The 22,726-nt window shown below is 40.3% G+C and overlaps 1 protein-coding gene across 4 annotated transcripts; it reads left to right on the forward strand.

Moving 5' to 3' along the window:
- The first annotated feature begins 6,429 nt into the window (after positions 1-6,429).
- Positions 6,430-21,332, forward strand: si:dkey-81h8.1 (uncharacterized protein LOC100034657 homolog). Of its 4 annotated transcripts, none has more exons than XM_034891725.1 (10): positions 6,440-6,773; positions 11,298-11,397; positions 12,010-12,123; positions 12,245-12,301; positions 14,104-14,241; positions 18,196-18,243; positions 18,415-18,528; positions 19,834-19,920; positions 20,756-20,875; positions 20,909-21,332. In XM_034891725.1, exons 2-9 carry the CDS (start codon positions 11,302-11,304, stop codon positions 20,861-20,863), a joined length of 762 nt encoding a protein of 253 aa, XP_034747616.1. In that variant the 5' UTR covers positions 6,440-6,773; positions 11,298-11,301; the 3' UTR covers positions 20,864-20,875; positions 20,909-21,332. The 4 variants fall into 4 exon arrangements, with proteins under 4 accessions (XP_034747618.1, XP_034747616.1, XP_034747614.1 ...); XM_034891723.1 differs by having other exon boundaries at positions 6,442-6,773; positions 11,295-11,397; XM_034891727.1 differs by lacking the exon at positions 19,834-19,920 and having other exon boundaries at positions 6,430-6,773; positions 11,295-11,397.
- The last annotated feature ends 1,394 nt before the right edge of the window (positions 21,333-22,726 follow it).

The raw sequence follows: 22,726 nt of genomic DNA on the forward strand, positions 1-22,726 counted from the left end.
GTGCTTTCAAAAATATACATTTATTTTTATAAATTTACAAAATGCAAAGTGAGCTAACAAAAGAATTTCCCAAACCAGCATCACTTCTTATAGGCACACTTGCAAAAAGTTGGGCGAAGTTTAGGATTGTAAACGCAATGAAACACATCAAGCTTCTTTTTCTTTGAAATCGGAAGATGTCCAGCAGTGACATCAGCTCAGAACTGGCAGTAACCATTGGGACCGAGTACACCCATCTACTGTCCAGTAGCCTGGCCAGAAGTGGTCTCCATGGAAGAGTTGCAGCCAAAAGCCGTACCTCCGGCATGGAAACGAGGCCAAGCAACTCAACTATGCACGAAAACATAGGAACGGGTACAAAAAATGGCAGCAGGTGCTCTGGAAAGATTATGAATTGAGTCCAAATTAGTGGTGTCAGGATTAATAGTGTCTTCAATGCTAAGAAATACAGGCAGATACTTATCCATCATGCAGTACCATCAGGGAGGCGTATGATTGGCCCCAAACATACAGCCAAGGCCCTTACGAACTAATAAGAAAAACCAAAATAACATCTTTCTCTGGGTTTGAAATTTGGTGGAAACATTTGAAATAGTGTAAGAACATAGAACAACAATTTTCGATTCTTTTGATTAATATCTCAGTGCTATAACTAACTTTTTTTTAAAATTTAAAGGTAGGTCATCTGCAAAGCAATAAAAGGAAATGTTGTATTATAGGAAGATTGATACCAGGGGCAGCATATCCAGCGAAAACAAGACTTGGCCTAAAATTGAGCCTTGAGGCACCCCGTTGTCAATCGGGGCTCCATTTGAGTAAAAAGGCCTGAGGTTTACAGAAAAAGACCTGTCTGTCAGATATGACTGAAACCTCTTCAGAGCTGTGCCATCTTTACAGTAAAATCTTGTGTTCAACTGTATCGAACGCTGCAGTCAAATCTAAAAGCACTAGCACAGCAGAGCTTTCAGAATCAGAAATAAAAGAAGATCATTAAAAACTTTTAAATGAGCAGTTTCTGTGCTGTGACAAGATTTAAAACCAGACCGGAATTTTTCAAAGATGTTGATGGAGTTAAGGTGCAATTGAAGTTGGACATATACCACTTTTTTCTAGAACTTTGGATAAAAAAGATAGCTTAGAAACTAGCCTGTAGTTGGACAAAGAAGATGAGTCCAAATTGTGCTTTTTCAGGAGGGAGTGTGCAATGTATTTTTTAAAAGCCCAGTTGAAAGAGACATATTTATCAAATTTAAAATACAAGGCCCAACAGAGTCAAAAAAATCTATAAAAGCTTGGCTACAAGGCTGTCTAATGAGCAAACCGAGGGTATAAACTATGGTCCGTCTTTGCCAAATCAGAGCAAGGTATTGGCCTAACATTTTCAAAAACACCTGACCATAAAGGACTAATACTGGGATCTGGCGCAACACAAAGAGTTAAGGCCTGGATACGGACACCTTATCAGTGAAGAATTTATAAAAACTGTTGCACAGAAAATAGTATGTGGTCTTTCAGCAGTAAAAAACAACAAATCCTTTTATTTATTACTTTTACCGCCAACTAATGGCAAACTTAAATATGGGTTATTATGAGCTGCAGTTGTTTTCTGCATGACGATGGTCTGGCAAAAACGCATAAATATCGGTTTCTATGAGGCCAAATAATAGTCTGTAAAAATAATGAACAAACCGTCTGGACCTGAAAAGTAAAGCCAATGTGAAATCTATAAATATAAATCTATAAATCCGTATGCCATGGATACAGTAACCAGGTCAAAGTGCATTTAAACATGGTCTCTGATTTCCTGTTTAATTAAAAAAAGAAAGAAAATGCTTGCCTTTGTTTTGCCTTCATAATCACACTTCACTGACAACAATTTCAATGGGTTTTGGAAACTGGATTTTTAAATGACATTTGTTGGCCATTGGGGAGCATGGAAATATGAAGACATCAACCCTAGTACTTATTTAAAAGACTGGATTTTTTTCGGTTTTAACAATCTGGAACAAATAAACCTCTATCATATCAACAAATATTTATTTGAGGTTTCATATAATATTATTCATGTTCACACCGTACAATAATGGATCTTTGACCCATTTAGAAATGTACTAACAGATGTTAATCGCACAGGTGGAATACTGGTAGTTAAGTCCTCTTCAACAGCTCTAAAATGACTATGACTCTTTGTCCATTTTTTATAATATGAAAATACAGTCATTTAGGGTTATTTTCACCATTCTAGCCATTTCCTTGAAGTAACCTTTATCATGAGAGTGGCGGAAAACTGCCCATAGATAATAGATTTTGTTCAGGTTAGGGCCCACAATCTTTGGGATTTTCACTGTCACCACATGTTAATAAAGGTGCAAGGAACTTCTAATAGTTTTCTTTTGCCAAAAATATTCTTGTGTGTCTTTTACAGTTACAAAGCATTGTTGTTAAAAAGAACTTCCTAGCAGGACACTGTAAGTGTACTCAAAGCACTTTACATAGTACAGGAACCATTCACACATTGTAGCTGAAACTCCCATACAAGGTGCCACCTGCTCATCAGATACCACTCACACACATTTACACTCCACACTAAACCCAGAGTTTTATGTCTTGCCTTAAGACACTTTGACATGGGGCTGCAGGGCCAGGAACCAAACTACCAAACTTCCACATGGCAGGCAACTGCTCTAACACTTAGCTGCAGCTGCATGGTTTTTTTTGAGTAGATCTTCAGTACAATGATCATTTGTTCAAGCATGTGCATGCATGAATCATTTTATTTATTAACTTGGGAAAGGCAATGTCAACGTAAAGGTGTCTATGGAACCTGGGCAGCACTACTCTTTAATAGAGAAATGGATGCAATGATATATTCCTAAAAGAGGAATAGGAATTCATCAATAATACAGGATGATATCTAAAAATATATATATACTCGGAGTAGAGCCGCTGCTCCTTCGCGTCGAAAGGAGCCAGTTGAGGTGGTTCGGGCATCTGGTGAGGATACCTCCTGGGCGCCTCCCTAGGGAGGTGTTCCAGGCACGTCCAGCTGGAAGGAGGCCTCGAGGAAGATCCAGGACTAGGTGGAGAGATTATATCTCCAACCTGGCCTGGGAATGCCTCGGGATCCCCCAGTCGGAGCTGGTTGATGTGGCTCGGGGAAAGGGAAGTTTGGGGTGCCCTGCTGGAGCTGCTGCCCCCGCAAACCGATACCGGGTAAGCGGTCGAAGATGGATGGATGGATATATATACTTTATATATATTTAGTGTTTGTCTTTATGAAAATCCCTCACTGGAATGTGATGTTTTTAAATGTTGATAGACTCCCTGTATATATATATAAAAAAAATGATCTAGTTCCACAACATGACACTGAACCCAGCTGTCATAACAAGACAAGACAAAAGAATTGCAGCTGCTGGGTCGGCACAGAGAGCTCAGTAAAACAGGCCCCCCCAACACATGCATATAAGGTATGTTGGAAACCTTTAACAGTGACTTTGACCAAGGTACCACTGCTTTACCATGTAGTAGGCTTCTCTAGAGTTGAAATGTTATTATTCTGTTGAAATGTGAGGAAGCACTACCAGCTCCCCTCCCAAGTTTAAGTTGTGGTAGAGTGAGGGAGAGTGGTGCATTTGCCTGAATTTCACATTGCTTAGACTCAATATTGGTCAGTATTTAAGGGTTTCATTTTATTTCCCGTTTTAGCATTCTGAGCTGATACTAGACCCCACACTACTGCTAGACCCACGCTGTATCTGCTTGTACACGATGATAGACATAGACAACCTGGTTGTCTTTTAGTGCCACCTCATGGCCAAAATCGATGTCCTCAATCCCAAATGTAGGGCATGCAATTAAAAAGGCAGGTGTATACAGTCATGGTCAAAAGTCTTAAAAATGACACAAATATTAATTTTTACAAAGTCTGCTGCCTCAATTTTTATGATGGCAATTTGCATGTATTCCAGAATGTGATCAGATGAATTGCAATTGATTGCAACTCAACAAAAATGAACTTAATCTTAAGAAACATGTCCACTGCATTTTAGCCCTGCCACTAAAGGACCAGCTGACATCATGTCACTGATTATGTCGGTGAGGACCAGGCTTGAGATCACTCTGTCATGCTGGTTGAGTTAAAATAACAGACTAGAAGCTTTAAAAAAGGGTGGTTTTTGAAACATTGTTCTTCCTCTGTTAACCATGGTTACCTGCAAAGAAACACATGCTGTCATCATTCCTTTGCACAAAAAGGGCTTCACAGGCGAAGATATTGCTGCTCGTAAGATTGCGCCTAAATCAACCATTTATCAGATCATCGAGAACTTCAAGGAGAGAGGTTCAGTTGTTGTGAAGAAGGCTTCAGGGCGTCCAAGAAAGTCCAGCAAGCGCCAGGACCGTCTCCTAACGTTTATCCAGCTGCGGGATCGGGGCACCACCAGTGCAGAGCTTGCTCAGGAATGGCAGCAGGCAGGTGGGAGTGCGACTGCACGCACAGTGAGGCGAATACTTTTGGAGGATGGCCTGGTGTCAAGATGGGCAGAAAAGAAGCTACTTCTCTCCAGGATAAACATCTGGGACAGATTCTTATTCTGCAAAAGGTACAGGGATTGGACTGCTGAGGACCGGGACAAAGTCATTTTCTCAGATGAATCCCCTTTCCGGTTGTTTGGGACATCCGGAAAAAAGCTTGTCCGGAGAAGACAGGGTGAGCGCTACCATTGGTCCTGTGTCATGCCAACAGTAAAGCATCGGGAGACCACTCATGTGTGGGGTTGCTTCTCAGCCATGGGAGGAGGCTCACTCACAATTTTGCCTAAAAACACAGCCATGAAAAAAGAATGCACAAAAACATCCTCTGAGAGCAACTTCTCCCAACCATCCAAAAACAGTTTGGAGACCAACAATGCCTTTTCCAGCATGATGGAGCACCTACCCATAATGCCAAAGTGATAACTAAGTGGCTTGGGGAACAAAACATCAACATTTTGGGTCCATGGCCTGGAAACTCCTCAGACCTTAATCCCATTGAGAACTTGTGATCAATCATCAAGAGGCAGGTGGACAAACAAAAACCCACAAATTCCGACAAATTTCAAGAATTTATTATGCAAGAATGGACGGCCATGAGTCAGGATGTGGCCCAGGAGTTAATTGACAGCATGCCAGGGCGAATTGCAAAGGTCTTGAAAAAGAAGGGTCAACACTGCAAAAATGTACTCTTTGCATAAACTTAATGTAACTGTCAACAAAAGCCTTTGACACTTATAAATGCTAGTGATTAAACTTCAGTATACCGTAGTAACAGCTGACAAAAATATCTACAATCACAGAATGAGATAACTTCGTGAAACCCTGTCCTTTTGTTATTCTCAAAACTTTTGACCACAACTGTATGTGTGTGTGTGTGTGTGTGTCTGTGTGTTTGTGTGGAAATGTTGTCTTTCTTTACCTGCTATTATGCTATTATTAGCACAGAAAATTACAAAATTGTTACATTTCAAGCACTTTCACCTGTTCTGATTAAGTTCTAAGAAATAAACACCAATAATGATCAAAAATCTTTTCTATTTCTTTTTACCTTTTTTATAGTTATATTTCCTTGTTTTCTCACAAAAAATGTACATGATCATTTGATCATAAATTTAATCTCACAGAGCTAAATGCAAATATGAACCATATAATTTGTAATTGAGTTAAAGTAAACATCTGTTTAGTATTTTTACATAAATTGTTATGTCTCTATTGATTTAACCCTCATGCTGTCCTCAGGTCAAATTGACCTGTTTTCAAATATCAATGTTCTTATTAATAACCCAAAATAACATTATTGATTCCACACAACGCTCTTTGGCAAGTACAAATCTCTACTTACATTCATCCTGGGGCGTCTTATTTAATTTTATAGCATTTGCAGAAAAAAAATTGAAGTGGTTTTGAACTATTATTGAGTAAAAGTTGACATATTCCAGTCTGTGATTATTCATCGACATCCATTCCTTTAATTTTAGTCTAAATAATTCCTAATTTCTGCTTTTCTAACTCAAACATTGGGTATCATTTCCTATAAATGAGGTTTATTGACCATAAATTCCCCAAAATAACTGTAAAACTAAAGTTAATAAGTTAGTGTTACATAGTAAGAAACATTGAAAAAAGTGGAACAAAAGCAAAAAGGGACAAAAACGTTAAAAAAAAGTTGAAAACATCAGTATAAAGCGTCAACAAAAGACAACACAACGGTTAATTAAAAAAGAGATCTACAATGGAGAACTCTGCATGGAATTGTTACTGGGAATCTTGTTGTTCTCTCTCATCAGATCCGGGTGTTGATGGGTTTTGGGTTCATGAAACTCTCCCCCACTCTCTCTCCCCAGATTATCCCCCCCCCCCTCCTCTCTCATCCTTTGGGACGTGTGCCAGTGACTTGGGGGTCCCAAAAACCGTCTCCTACTTCCCTCTGTGTGTCCTGTCACAATTCGCGTGGACCTATGTGTATCAGTATCATTCAGTCCTAGCTGTGTTCCACCTTTTTATGAAGTCTATGTAATAGAGCCCCCCAGCCCGTTGTCTGTCCTGTCTGCACTCGTGCATGTGAGCTGCATCAGACAGACGTCCGCAGCCTCAGTGTCCTGCAGTGAAACCCAGCTCCTGAACACACCCTGCTGCAGCAGAGCACCCACACAGCACCGACAGAACCGACAGCACCCCCGGCTGTAGGCTACACCTAGACCGAGCCTATTCAAAGAGACGACTGGAACCCAGCGGAGGTAAGATCATCTGTTCATTTTGTCCCGCAGGAGGGACAAGGTCAAGTAGGACACGGATAAGTAGCCTAATGTGGGACAGCTGGCGGAGTGGCATTTAAAAAGCGAAACGTCAGCTTTCATCACAATAGTTTGTGGACTCAGTGCTGAGGAAAGAACATCAGTAGAGGACTATCCAAAAAACAAAAATAAAAACAGGCAGGTGTCCTCCACGGAACAGCCCGGTCCGTTCCGCCGCGGCTCCTGGCGCTGTGCCAGATTCCACTGCGGTCCCATCAGTCTCTGCTGCGGACCACAGAATCAGCTGTTCTCGCGATTTCAACTAGCCCCCACTGAATGCTCTGTGTCTTTATAGAGATTATAGAAATGCATTTTCAGAAACAGTGCTTTTGGATGCTGCTGTAATAAAAAAGATCTGGAATCCTCTCCCATGCTTAGCCCACTCAGCCGATAGAAATGATAGAGGATTCTGTAAGATAGAAATGATGGAGGACCTCTGTAATCTCTCCTCAGAAACAGGTGAAGCCCTTACATTAGTGTTGCTGACTCATGGCCCTTAACGTGTGTTAAAATTGAAAGTCATCCTCCACGGTTTGTTCAGGAGGATATTAATTTTTAGAGCAATGCTGATACAATTGGATGTTATTTATAGTGTCAAATCATGCTAAAAGTTATATCAGGACACTTTTCATACAGCCTATAGACCACACTATTATCAAATGTAATAATAAATTATTATTCATTTAGAGACCCAACGCTCCCCCATGAGAAAGCCCTTCTTAGCAGCAACAACAAAAATAAAAATAAAAATAAAAATAAATAACTATGAAAAAAGAATAGAAATAAGACTACTAATAATAAGATTAGCAGTAGGATAGATATACAGAATATGATAATATTAATACAAGCAACAAAAAGCAGTAATTATAATAGAAACTTATCTAAAAATAACAGTAGCAGTGGGCATCAAGCAGGACAATGGCGGCAGGCGCAACCACGATCCAGGTGTCACCATGAAAGAACTATTTACACATTAAACAAGCCACACATGATACAGATGGAGTACAGCTGTGCTGTGTCACGTCCATCTGGTTAGTTTGTCAAACGTATGTTATGGTTTAGCAGATAACATAACTGAGTATCGTTACCCAGAGCGGTAACCAAGTTTTATATCAACGACTTAACCTTATAACCATGATCCATACAGAAGATTACATTATAAATCTCAACCCAACTCATTCATACACTGATGCTATCCAAAGTTAATTATAGTTATAAAAAAAAAATAAAAATAAAAAAGCTAAAGGAATACGTATTTTTGTTGTATCTCTTTTTGGTGTTGTAATTTGGAGCACAAATTAGCACTCATCTCCAATCCATCGTTTTATGAGTACATAACCTGTTTGGAGTACTGTAGAAGTTTGGTATGATGTCGAGCATTTTGAGTGGGATCGTTTGCGAGATACACACTTGGTTCCATTAGCATCTTTACTAAGCTAATCACGCTAACTCGCCTGTCGTTAGACCCAGGTGAAAAAAGCTTCTGGGGGGTTGTTTGGCTTTAGGTCGTGGTGCAAAGGATCCTAGTAAATGTAATATTAAGTCTTGACTAATTGTTAATAACAGTTAACTAAGGTGTCTATTTTACTATTAGTTAATATAGGAAAGAGCCTGGACAAATTGTTAGTAACAGGTAAACTAAGGCGTCTATTTGACAAACTGTTAATTAGGGCTGCACAATTAATTAAATTGTAATTACGTTCACGATTTTGGCTTTCCACGATTAAGTTTTCATGATCAAGCGATATTTTGAATGTGTCATTTTGTTGATAGAATGCTCCGGGTTTTTTTTGTTTGTTTTTTGCAAAGCCAATCTACCGCTCCATAAACCACAGTCTGTCACTGCAGAGGAACGAGTAACGTGAGGAAAACAGCTGTCGGTCATACATCGGTCACAAGGTTTACCAATTTACCAATTTTGCGGATCCGCCGGCGAAGTCAGTAGGTTTCTATTAAAGTTAATGTGTGTATTTTCACTGACTGCAGTGAAAATACACACTGTGACTCCGTTCCAGCTCCGGCGATCCGCAGCCCTCCGGATCAGATACGCTGAGCTTCTATTTATGCCGGGTGCAGGAGAGCTCCGCTACAATTTAGCACAGCGCAGATTGTGTGGGACAGGAAGTCGAGCACAGAAACAAAATAAAACATTCAGGTTAATTTTCCAAAAACAACATACTGTGAGGGGAGTGGGAGGATGAAATGGATAATTGGTTTGGTTGGTGGTTTTTGGTGAAGATAAAAGTTGGATTTTGGTAGGGTTAAGGTCCAGGTTTCTATTTCAGGGATGCATGTCTGGAGTTTTTTGGCAGCCAGTGGGATTGATGTTGAGTGTGTCCAATATCAGAGGTCAACAACAAATTGTGGGACATGTCCTTTGGTGGGATGGGGATAGTAGAGTTCAGAAATATAGATGAGAAAAAGAAGGGGACTGAGGACTACACCTTGCGGGACAGCGGCTTCAGGAGTGAAAGAAGTAAATAGTGTAGACCTTGATTGTAATATGCGTAATATGTAAGGACACTTGAAATGATATTGTATAGATGAGAAGTGGTATTTCTAGATTTTTGTCCTGTAGTTTGTGGAGTATCATTTTATCAAAAGCCTTTTCTACGTAAAAAAGGTTGAATTCTTTCTCTTTATTTTTACAGGATGTTGTCGGTGGTGGATCTGTTTTTGCAGTAACCAGCTTGATGAATGTCCAGGAGTCCCGTGTTTTCTGTGTGTTGTGTAAGATGTGCAGTGATGGTGCATTCAAAAGGTTTTCCAATGTGACTAAAAAGGCTGATGGGTCTGTAGCTAGTGAGGTGTTTGGGATCTTTTCCGGGTTGGCTGTTTTCCAGGTCAAGGAATTGTAACCAGTGGTAAGACGGGATGGTGAGAAGGAGAGAGAGCTGGATGGAGAATACTTCTGGTGTTTGCTTGATCAGGATGGTGTCGTCTGGGTGCTTTGTTTTTCATTTTTTTCAGGTGAAATTTGATTTAATGGGGCGGTGATGGGCTGTGTCAGTTGGTCATCTGCTGAGGTCAGTGATAGTGATTTGTTGTTTTTCTTCAGCTTGGCCCCCCCACCGGTACAGGTGGTAGGTACAATTGGTTGAGGCTGGGTTAAAAGGAGAAGGGGAGCGAGAGAAGGAACGGGCAGCTTGAGAACTTGCTGTCTCGTTTGTTTGAGGGTATTTTTTTGGGGTATGTTTTGGTTTGGTTTTGTTAATGAATACACAAATTGTGCACCTAATTGCTCTAAACCTCTACGGTCTTCAAGCATATTAAATTATTTTTGGAAATACTAGGGCGGATAAGTGCTCTTTGAGAAATATACATAGACAATGAAGTTGGAAATTGTTTAAGACTGATTGAGCAGCGTGGTCTTGTGGAACATATCCAAGTCCAAGGAGTTAATGTTCCCGGTGGAATCCCACCCCCAGTGATTAAAACAGCAGCTGGCTTGATAACTCTGTCCACCTAGAGCTAGCAATAGCATGGCAGCACCCAATAACAGCCTGACTCATAAAACATACGGCTACCATCACAACCCGTAAGGGGGTTTAAAATGCAACCTGTATTTTAAATGTTTTGCCCACCATAGCCTACTCTTTAGCTCAATAAGTAAGTAAACTCACCTTAGGCCTTCTTCTGCCATTCTCCTCTAAATCGTGCTGGATCTGCGATTTCTCAGGTCGATAAAGTTAGGCAGCATGTAGCCTGGAATATCCAGAGGTGGGAGTCCAGCACCTGGGCTTGGGGTACCAGCGGTGATGATGACTTCTTGGACTTGGACATGTTTTATGTTTCACCAACTCCAAGTCTTAAACAATTTAAAACGTTGTTGTCTATGTATATTTCTTGAAGAGCACCTAGTATTTCCAAAAAATTCTTCAATATGCGCCAAAATAGTGTCTGCTAATAAACCATGTTGATGGATTTGATCTGCTGATAGTAGCATGCTATCGATGTCTTCCATTATGTCCACTCTCACTTCGCCAGCCTTTTGTTGTCCACGGCTCTGTTCTGAATGTGAGAGACAAACAAGCCACCTGATTTGCATATAAGACCTGGAAATTAATAGAGATGGAAATCAATAAATGTGGCAATAGGAAACAAAGGTCCACGGAAATAAATAAATGTAGATTTATGAAATAAAAGTCTCCCAAAATAAAATATATGTGGACTTATGAAATAAAAGAACAGTAAAATAAGTAAAAGTTACACCTTTTGATATACTTATTTAACCAATTGATTCATTTAAATATGAATATTTACATGTTTCTTTTATTTACTTTGTGATGTATTCATTCATTTAATATTGAATAAAATGGCCCTCCATACGCCCCTCTCTGCTCACTCAGCAAAAATTGCATTGCAATTTTTTTGTAAATCTCTCACAGATTTTGTATCCATTTCACAATATATGGTTACATCCTTACTCAATCCCTTTCTACCTAATATTAATTTCTCCATCAGCAGCAAGATGGCTCTTAATGACAAAGACCCGGTGGTTGCCGTGGGCACCCTCTCCCCGGGCCAACTGCAGTCCCACCTCAAGATGGAGCCCAAGACTCTGGGGGTGAGCAGGAGCATTCAGAGTTTGTTAACCAAATGATTTACCATGTGTCCGGTCAGTAGGGATTCAAACTCACATGTGCATGCATCCATGGGTCCCTGACTTTGTATGGGACCCATCATGCTATGATTAGGACTCACGGGTTCAACACAGACACATTTTGAAACAAAGTATCAGCCGGGTATTAGGATTTGATTTAAAAGGATATTTTTGTGCATTTTTCCAAAGGAGGGAGTTTCTAACTATTTGCCATTAGGGTTGCAACGGCATGAGATTTTTAAAGTACAGTAATCTTCTCAGAAAAGGTCACGGTCTCATGGTATACTGTATTACAAAATTATAATAATAATAATAATAATATAAGAATTTAAAATTGAAGGCTTTTTTTGGTTGAATGCCTTACCGTAATTAAAACTTGCAAAAGTATGAAAAATAAGTTTCTCTTTTGTAAATAAATACTAAACATTTTTTTAAATCTCAAAAAAGCTAACTGTTTTGCACGTTACACCCTGAAACCGGTCTATCGCTACAACCCTTTTTTGCCATATTTTGCATGCATGTGTAGGACGTAACATGCTGATCTGCTCTTCTACCTGCTCTTCACCCCCCTCTCAGGCCATCCAGATCGTCATCGGGGCTTTGATTCTCTGTCTGAGTGCCTCTGTGCTCCAGATCCACGAGGTCCACTTTACGGGAGACGTGGCCCTCTTCCTGATTGTTGTCATACAGGTCAGTTAGAGGCCACTGAATGAAATGTTTTGCTTTCATGTTTTTGTCAGCAATCTATTAAGATATACCTTATTCAAATTCAACCCACAACTCCTCCTGCGTTGTCTTTGTAACCCACTAGGTGACCTTGTCTGGGTCAGTGTTGGTTCACAGTGGAAGGAAACCTACTCTTTTTTGGGTAAGTAAACACATCACACCCACCATCAGCTAGATTCATTCAGTAGTAATTTAGCCATTCACCGTACAACAAACTATAACACGTAATCCGGGCGACATTAGCTACATTTTTCCCATGGCCAGAAGTTTTCTTAGGAGACACTCCGGGGGCCGGACTTTCAAATAAAGAAAATTAAATGTATTTATACCAAATATGCCTAGTCATGTTTGATATTTTTACTTTCTTACTAAATTAATGCTATGTTTTTTGTATTAGTGTGAGCAAAACAAGGAAACTCCATAATAATAACTGTCTCTTTAACTAGAAAAAGATCTCAGTTCACTGAGGAGTGATGGTTGAAGTCTGAGATTGGTTGTTGTAGTATGCTGCGTCCTGATTGGTGGAAAATGCTTGCACAAAGAAAGGCCTGTTGTCAGGGAGAAATGGCACTGTCACAGATGCTGAAGTGAAAAGTTGACGTAGAAAACAGCAGCTCTAATGAAGAAAGGACTGATGTATTTGCAAAGAAACAATGATGTTGCAAAATATCACAACCAGCATCATCATCAAGAATGAAGAACGCAAACTTAACGATTGCGTCATTCACATGCATATTACAGTGGCTTCAATAAGTTTACACACCCAGGCTAAAGTTGAATAAAAAAAAGGAACAAATAAACATCTTTTGGAAATTGATCTTAATGCCTTAATTCAAAAATATTTATGGAATTCCAACCTTTAAGGACACCAATTTTCTTTGTAAATGAAGGACATATTGTAAATAAATAAATGTTCTTCCTTAAAATACAGGGTGCATAAGTACACATGCCCCTATGTTATATTCCCATAGACAGAGGCAGATTTTTTATTATTAAAGGCCAGTTATTTCATGGATCCAGTATACCATGCGTCCTGGTTAAGTTCGATTGGCCTAATAAATTAAATTAAAATTAGTTTGGAAAGAATTGCTATTTGCAGAGTAACAACCACTAATTAAAACTATCAAAAGCTGTCTTGGTTGGTCTTTCCACCTTTCCAACAATCACCACCAACAATCCCACGGTTGAATTAAAACTTAATTCACTCATTTACCTTGAAAATATTCTGACGCTAAAAGTATTGTTTATTTGAATGGGGTCCGGTGGGTTTGGCGATAGCTACTTCGGTGCTGTTTCTGGCTAAATGAAAAGGATCTTACTCTTTAATAAAATGTCTATCTCTGTAGGAATGTCTTTGTTAATTTAGAATTACAATCTAAAGCTGTCAGTGACTAAAACAGCACTTTAAGTGGATGTAAACTGACAGAGAGCATTTCCCTTACATGCAGAGGAGTGGCCAAATTATAGAAGTAAGGGGGACAGATTGTTCAGGAGGAGGATATTTATAGAAAGACCCTCTACCATTTGTCTCACCAAATTGTGGATTCCAAGTAGCCTATATTTTATTTATGATTGATGGAAACGCTGAAATGTGGGGGTAGTGTATGGCCTGTGGGCATGCTCACCAGTCCCAGAGATTTCTTTTTTTTACCTTAACAGCCCAAATTCCGTGGCCTCTGGCACTTTCTAATGCTACTATTCCATCATATACACTGAGCTCAATTACTTAATGAGTTTTTCTTCCTATATTTTTTATGTTATTATATTATATTGTATTATTGCCTATATCTACGTGCGTCTATCAATCAACTGACAACCGGAGTAACATGCACTTATGATGCGTTCAAATCAACTCAGACGTGTTGTAAGTGTGGGGGACAGAGGGCACCGATATAGATATGTTATTACATTGTTGTACATGAGCCCCTCTGTTATCATGTGCAGGTTAAATGTGTCCTGGTTCTGCACCTCATCAGTGCTGCGTTTGCCACCGCTGCCCTGGGTCTGATGTCCAAACACCTGCCCTACCGCCAGGACTCGTACCACTGTGAACACTGCCGCCGGCTGGAGCTACACGCCGTGGTACTCTCTTCAAAACCTACACACTAAGGCCAGAGCATGCATAAAATGCAATAGATTTGGGCTTTAGCTGTCATAAAACCAAAAATAGCTACAACTGTAACAAAGCTTATTTCTGCTGTAAAAATGTAGTCAAGCTATGTTACAGTCTGATTAAGACTGACATACACCACATTACATCTCCAAGATAAACCTGGGTGACTATTAATAATTAGTATTGAAATGAACTAGCCTGTGATCAGGGTTTAGGTTTGCTATCTGCATTGTTTATCTTTGGAAGATATGAGTCTTGCCTGGTGCAAGACTGAAACAATGTTTGCATGACAGTAATACGTTCCGCACAAAAGAAACCTGTTGTGATGAAGGGAGGAGGAGCCAAAAGCAGAGTACAGGAGGCAGGTAGTGGAGGTTGCAAAAGACAGAGTTTATTAAACAAGGAATCCAAGCAAAATGCTAAAACGCAGGGGCAGGAAAAAACCAAAAACCGGAGTACAGGGCCTGGCAAAATCACAGGGAGGGAAACTCACGGGGAAGGAGAAGGCATCTAGTGTCCAGTGTCCAGTGAGCAGACACAGGGCAGCACAAAGTTGACGGTCACGAAGATAAGACAAAAGGATCTGACAAGAGACACGGGAAGCCCAGACATTAAATACACAAGGTAACGAGGTAACGAGAGGCAGGTAACAGGAGGGCAGAGAATCAGGTGGGATACATCAGGTAATCACAAGAGCGGGAAGTAAATCTAAAGGCAAGACAAGACGAAAAAAAGACTTCAAAATGAAACGAGAAACAGAACAACCAGACGCACAGGAGGAGACAAGACAGGACCGACACAAACACAAGGGAGGCCAAAAGGAAGAAAAACCCAAAACCCCAAAACGCAACAGAAACCCTCTCAGGTTATACTGCCACTTTATTTTAATCAAACTAGAGTGAGTTTCCCCAGTTAAAACTGTAACTGTTAAAGCATGAAAAAGAAGCGGCTACTGTTCAGCTGCTGTTACATCACAGTTGTTTACTGGAGTTGAAAAAGGTAAAAGTATAGCTTCTAACTTGCCAAGTTAGCAAAAACTCTTTAAACTGGTGCGGTCGTTCTGGTCTTTTGGTGATTCAAAAAGCATTTGAGGGAGAAGAAAAGAGATGATCAATCTGGGACAAGTTAGGGACACTGGCCGCTGCTTGTTAAGGTCACAGCTAGTAATAATAGTATTCATAGAAGTGATTTGTTCAACCAGACTACTGCTGGGCATTCACAATGTAAGTTATGTGTATACTATGGATCTATGAGACCGAATGATAACCGTCACCATGGCCTTACCTTGAACACTGCAATCCTTCAACCTGTTCTCTAGACCTGTTCTCTAGCCAACGGCCACAAGAGCCTCCAGGTGGCTGCGCCTCTTCTTCTTGCCTAGAATGCCTCAGCCCGTCTTCAATCTTTCGGTCTCACAGATCCATAGTCTATTTCAACCTTATCAGACCGTCACCTCTGTCTTACCTTGGAAACTAGTACCATCAAGGTGGCGAGGAACAGAGGGTTCCGCCCCGTTACAACCACTGCCCATTGCCCCTGCATACAGAGCGAGTATTCAGTCTCGACCATCCCACCAAACGTAACAACCGTGGCCCCGCATGAGCTGTGTTACTACAACTAGTTAACTACTAGTTCAATCAACCCAGGGTTCCCCAATCCAGCGACGTGCGCGTTCACATAAAAGAGGCGGTGTTTGCTCCATATACAGTCTACCAGAGCCGCATACTGTACATCAGAAGAGCAAACTATAACTCTTTATAAATATGAAGAACCTAGACAGGTAAAACGCAATACAGTCACTGCTTCCTAACCCAGGAAGGAAAGCTAGCAGAAAAACATAAGTGGATGCTATAGAAGTGTAAATCTCAATTATTATCATTATCACTTTCACATCAGTCAGGACCAAGAATTGACCATAATTACACTCGTGCTCCATAAACTGTCGTTGCTTTAGCCTTTTATTTCATTTGCTACCATGGCAGTGGGAAGTGATCATAAGAGGAAATAAAAAATATAAAAACATAATTCAGCTCGCCGAAAAAGATACACACTTCCATCCGCTGAAAATCTATATCTTTCATAATGATACCCATCAGGGAATGTTAAAGGGGTGGTCTGTCTTTAATGTCTTAATGTTTGAACTACTACGGGCACACCTCTCTCTCTCTCTCTCTCTCTCTCTCTCTCTTTCTCTCTCTCTCTATCTCTTTCTCTCTCTCTCTCTCTCTCTCCCTCTCTCTCTCTCTCTCTCTCTCTCTCTCCGTGCACCGAGCTCCACTGATCTTCTAAGAACGGAGACGGCGTCATTGATTGGTCAGTAGGCGGTGCTTTTACACCGGGTGACCTCTAATCTCCAACATAACCTGCTCCAGTTTGCAGTATGTTTAGCGATTGTTGCCGTAATTGTAAGCCAAAATAAAATGTGTTCAATCGGGTGGCGAGATCTGCAACTTAGTGTCATTTTAGGTGTTCTCACTGTAATTCTAAGCTGAGGAAGTGTGTCTGTCAGTTGGGTACGGAGCTTTTAAAACAAATAGCATCATCTAATGTTAGCTACTCCGCTGTGCTGTGAAGTAATGTCTGAACATGTGAGACAAGCGTCTAGCAAGGTTGTTGTGGATGCTGAGGTCTCATCCTGGCAACCTGTCTTTGAGTCCGGGGAGGAGGGGGCGGGGGAGACGACTCTCTCCAGCATTTTGAATTTGTACTGCACTGTTTTAAACACTTGCTGTCAGTATTACATATTACACCTTTAATGAGACATATCTCCTTCCATAAGCAATAGTCTAATGGGAGAACTATTCACCTTTGAACAAACACATATGTTAAACCATCAGTTAGAAACATGTAGCACAAACGGCTCTGTGGGCGGGGGGGAGGGAGTGTTGGCATGAAGATATCAACGAAGTAAAACTGAGTCAGCTTATAATTGCCATTCTGTACACCCGCATGATTGGATGTTACACGTCGTCGACGTGAATGAATCAGCTGCCTAACTGAAATATAGAACACAATGAATAAATACATGGAGCTGATTTGCATTTACATTTAAATCAGGCCTTGCACTTGTGTTTCCTATATATTTCTTTCATTTGGTGGTGAAAGTGGCTGGTAGCTCACGTCTCCATGACTAGAGGCCCAATCCTAATCTACATCTCCACTCACGGATTTACCAACTTTGAGGCCCTTTCCTGCAAACTCCACAAGGGCCTTGGACTGTCTCCCTGTCGAAATGTCTTGCATCTCTGCAGACTTTGCCTGAGGGAATTAGTCACAATTCATAGAAGCCCAGATGCATTTAAAGAAAATACTAAAACAGGCAAACTAGGAGGACAGGCACATGGCTGTTCAGCCTTGCAGATTACATTTACACAGAAGCATTAACACATTTTAAGATGATACATAACAACCCATTAAAGCAGAGGATTGTAAGCATCAGCGATCTAACACACCAAGGTTATTCTTCTACTGCTTCTTTTAATTTTGCTTAGCGATGCTGTTTTGACAAGCCTCTTGTCCACTGTGAGCCTGGAAGACACTCAAGGAGGAACTTTGAGTGGCATCAGGGCTCCTAGTGATAGATATGGTGGTTCATGAATATGGCCCCAGATTTACAAAGAAAGAATGATTTACATTTGGACTTGAAGGAATAATTTCAGATTTTTTTACAGTAGATCTCTGACCACAGATATAGCAGTACAAATAGTTCTTGAAGAAATCAGAATTATTATTAATGAGGGAAGCTAAGAAATGCAGATTATTTTTTATGCAGTAGAGGCAGGCTACCACAGAGTCCCTAATCTACCCAATCACTGATCCCTAAGTAGAATCCATAAACTGTAAAATATAATTACATGACATCATAGTTGACATGTTGTGAAAAAGCAGACTCCCTGTTTCTTTGTCTTTACTGTCCACTGCAGCAACATTGTTTCAGGAAATGCACCGGGCTGATCGAGCAAAAGTGTAAAGTAAGTGTTCGACTACTGTTACAACACAATACTATGTTGTCTTGTTTTGTAGAGTGCATGTAGAAGACAGAAATGTTTTTAAGTGTTAGACAAGATGTCTTTTACACTTTTTAATTGACATGTTACTGCTGTTTTCTCACGTTTTATGCTCTTGGATTTCTCTGGCTGCAGCTGTTGATCGACGGGATCCTAGGGACGCTGGTGATCTTTCTGGTGCTGGAGCTGTTGATCTGCATCACCGCCATGCTGTTTGGACTCAGTGTCCTAGCTGCAGGTGGAACCCAGGTGAGCGCTGATTAACAAAAAAGTACCTGAATAATGCAGGTAATGCTAAAGCAGGTAATGCTAAAGCAATTACATTATAGTGTAAATAGGATAGTTCAGCAGATGTTGGTGACCAAGTTGATGTAAAGGTAAATTCAACTAAAGCTGCAAGCTGCGGTTGACGTGTCCTCGCGCCTTCTTGCACGCTGGGGTTACTGGTGGACGCTGCTTCTCAGACACTGCAAATCATCCCCAATGAAAAAGGAATTCTCTGCTGAGTTCAATGATACCTTACCTAAGACTCTACGTAATACAGTTCATTAGCTGTGAAAGGGGTCGTGTTTAAAGCATCGGGGGTGGGCACCTCACACAAGACTCTACCTTTAACAGTTAAAATGTTATGAAATAGAGCGTGGCCTAAGAATTGGGGGCGGCTCAGTATCACATGTCGACCACACATTATCATGTAAATCGGATGATGTTTGTCATATAAGGCTGATTTCCCATTGCCAGTGGGGGGAGTGATAACCCAAAGTCAGTTTTAGCCTAGACATTTCCTCAAGCCTGGACAGATATTTTAGCCAAATTGTACACTAAAGTTATAACAACTTCTTTGTTTTTTGATAAATGCTCAAAACCCCGCGGCTGTAAGCCTGTAAAGATAAAGGCTTCACTGAAGAGAAGGGGGGGCATTGCGCTTTAAAACCTATTTTGTACAGTCTGTTTAAAACTCACAGAAGACTTTGTGATGCAGTCAGCTAATAAATTTAAAAAATTTTTTTTAAATTTAAAATATTTAAAAATTACATCGTTAACAGAGTGAATCGAGATTGCGATTTTAAAACAATTAATTGTGCAGGTCTAATAGATAACTATCAAAAACTATTTTTTCTGGTGAATAAAGCAAATCTACCAGCTATATACACATTTTACCAGCATTTAGCTGGTAGATAGTGCTAATTTTGGGCCCTGTCATAAAGTTCTAATAATTTAGTTTTTTTACAATTCAATAGCCAAATAAAGTTATTAATACATTATTCATATCAATTTGTGCATCTTGGTGATGAATGAGGTGGTTAAATAAATGTCCTTAGTACTCCTTGTTCCTCGATAAATATGTGTAGTAAAGTAGAAGAGCAGCCTCCATCTTTCTCACTGCTGAGGTGCCCATGAGCAAGTTCCCCCAATGGCTTACAGCTCAGACTGTGCAGCTCCCAGCTTTGAGATGAAACTACTTACCAAACATAGCAGTAAGCGCTGTGTGCGTGTGTGTGTGTGTGTGTGTGTGTGTGTGTGTGTGCGTGTGTGCGTGTGTGTGTCATGCAGGCTCCTAGCCAGAGACCTGTCTATCCGCAAACGCGCCCCCCACCTGTTCCAGCCGTGCAGCAGGCTGCTGAAGCTGAGCCGTCTCAGGTACCACTAACACACTCTTTGTTAGGGCCCTATTTAACGCGGGGACATGATGCAGGGTGCTGCCTCTCACCGGGGACCTGTCACCTAATTTAGGTTATTCCCTTTGTTGCCTCATAGTTGCCTTAGTTTGCTCATTCACTGTGTGCCAAAGTGAGAGGAATCAAGAAGGACAGGCCACGTCAAGTAAGGAAGAAGCGTCTGACTGTGTTTCACAATGACTCACACCAGACCCTCTTGAGTTTTTTTTTTAATTCCACGATAATATGTCTAAAAAGTGTCCATGCCTCTTGCCCACAACAAATCACAGTCTAATAACTGTCTAATTCTACTTCAAAGATGATATCAGCCAAAGGTAATATTAGTGTTTTTGGTACAAAATCCTATCATTTTTGTATTGGCCCTCCACTCAAGGAACCAATGGGAGACCAGAGTTCTCGGACCTGGGGCCATTTTGTGAAGTTATACCGACATGTAACTTGCTGGCTGCAGATGTGAAATGGGGACTTCACCCATTGTCTGAAGAGACATGTCCTTTCCTTTGTTTCAGAGGTGGATCAGGCTTGGAATTTAACGTGTAGGCCGAAAATCTTTCTCTGTGAAGACACGTTTCCCTTTAAGATCTCTGTTTAATATCAGGTTTAATTCTTCTTTATCTGATGGTCTCAACAATAAGAACACAAATACACCATAAAGTAGAAAATCATATTTTGAATTTAATCACCTAGGGCACGATGAGCTAGCGTGGTGACTGGGATGAACATTTTTTAGTATTATTACCAGGTTGATGTTTTCTGCAAATCGTGTTCCCATTTGACTGCTGTCTGTGTGTCAACAGGTGGCCGTAGTTGTGACTGAACCAGATTCAGAGCAGGCGGAGGACCTCTCCACCCCGCCTACTGAACCCCAGGTGGAGCCGATAGAAGATGTGACCACAGAGCCATGAACTCAACACACACACACACACACACACACACACACACACTGCTTCCCGTAGTGTAATGTCATGTCAGTCAGAGTGTTAAAACTATTCCTTCAACAAGTTATCAAAGGTAGTCATCCTGTCCTTTCACCTCTGGCCTGACATGAACACAGGGTCAGGATTAGCAATGCACTACACACAGTGGGATGGGGTTATGACATGGATTAGTGTTACAAGCCATGTTGATGTATTCTTCAAATACTAAGATAACTAAAATAAGTATAGAGAGAATAAGTATAGAGTAATAAAAATAACTAGCGTAACATATACTAGGTGTTCAGTTTGGACATTGTGGGGAAAGCACCGATCTTGTTCACCTTCAAGAGGATATAAATATTCACTTCAGTAAAAGTCTGTTCACATGTTGTGTTGATCAGCGTGAAGACTGATTTAATGTAACCCTGTACTATTAAACCTTTCTTGCACAAAACATTTGACTTGAAATAAGATGTATTGTTGTCTGGTTATACAACTAATCTTATATTGAGTGAAAGTGGTGAGTCAGAATATTATTAATGCTTTGTCATGTTTAAATGTGTTTTATAAGATGTTTTATAGACATTCCTAACTATGTATGGTTACGTGTGGAGCACTGGTTTGATGCATAATGTAGGGTTTAGACGCTTAGTTCAGGGAACCATTTTGAGAAAGAGGGCTGGGTTGGTTTGATTTTCTTTTTTCTCTTCCTTTTCTCCACATTGTTTTTTAGTTGTGTTAATATGTTTATCAGAAGGTCTTGCACACAGAGTCTTATACTGCACGTTATCTGAGCTTAGACTTAGAGACTTAGACTTAGAGACTTAGACTTAGAGACTTAGCCTTAGAGACTTAGACTAAGACTTAGAGACTTAGATTTAGAGACTTAGACTTAGAGACTTAGAATTAGAGACTTAGACTAAGACTTAGAGACTTAGATTTAGAGACTTAGACTAAGACTTAGAGACTTAGACTTAGAGACTTAGACTTAGACTTAGACTTAGAGACTTAGACTTCTCTTTAAGAATCCTTTTGGGATGACTCCCGCAAGGAAATTGAAATTTCCAGCATCCGTTTTAGCAAGAAAAGAAGAATGGCAGTATAAAGATAACACAAATAGCAGTAATAATAATAACAGTAAGAACATTCGTCAATCAAAAGACATAAAAAGACATTAACCATAAATAAATAATAAGTCAAAAGTGTCAGCGTTGAGTCAAGTGTTAAAGATAAAGTGACCAGGTAATAATTAAGTCCAGGTGTGTATGTATGTATGTGTGAATGTATGTATGTATGTATGTGTGTATGTATGTGTGTATATATGTGTGTATATATGTGTGTATGTGTGTATGTATGTATGTGTGTATGTATGTGTGTATGCATGTATGTATGTATTGTCCTCTCTGCCTTATTTCCTCCTCCCCGAGTGAGCAGTTGTAGAGTCTGATGGCATGAGAGACGAAGGAGTCCCTGAGACTGTTGGTCCGACACTTGGGAAGGAGCGGCCTTCTATCTATTGTGTGCACAATTTGTGAAATTAAATGTTTGCTCTTAGAATGTCCACGGGATTCAGGGCCCCATTAAACATAAAAAGAGTCTAAATTACTTTAAAAAAAAAAAAGAGAAAGTACAGATTGCATTGCTACAAGAGACCCATCTGGATGACAATAAACACCAAAAGAAAGAGAGAGTGGGTGGGCCAGATCTACAATGCGTCTTTCACAAGTAGTAACAGTGGTGTAGCCATCCTAGTTGTCAAATCTCTGCCTCTGACATAGGTGGCAGACATGTCATTTTTAAAGGGACCGTCTCCTATTTAAATGTATAATTCTACACCAAGGTCTTTAGTTT

Source organism: Etheostoma cragini, chromosome 14 (assembly GCF_013103735.1).
Source record: "Etheostoma cragini isolate CJK2018 chromosome 14, CSU_Ecrag_1.0, whole genome shotgun sequence".
In the NCBI taxonomy this organism is placed as follows: domain Eukaryota; kingdom Metazoa; phylum Chordata; class Actinopteri; order Perciformes; family Percidae; genus Etheostoma; species Etheostoma cragini.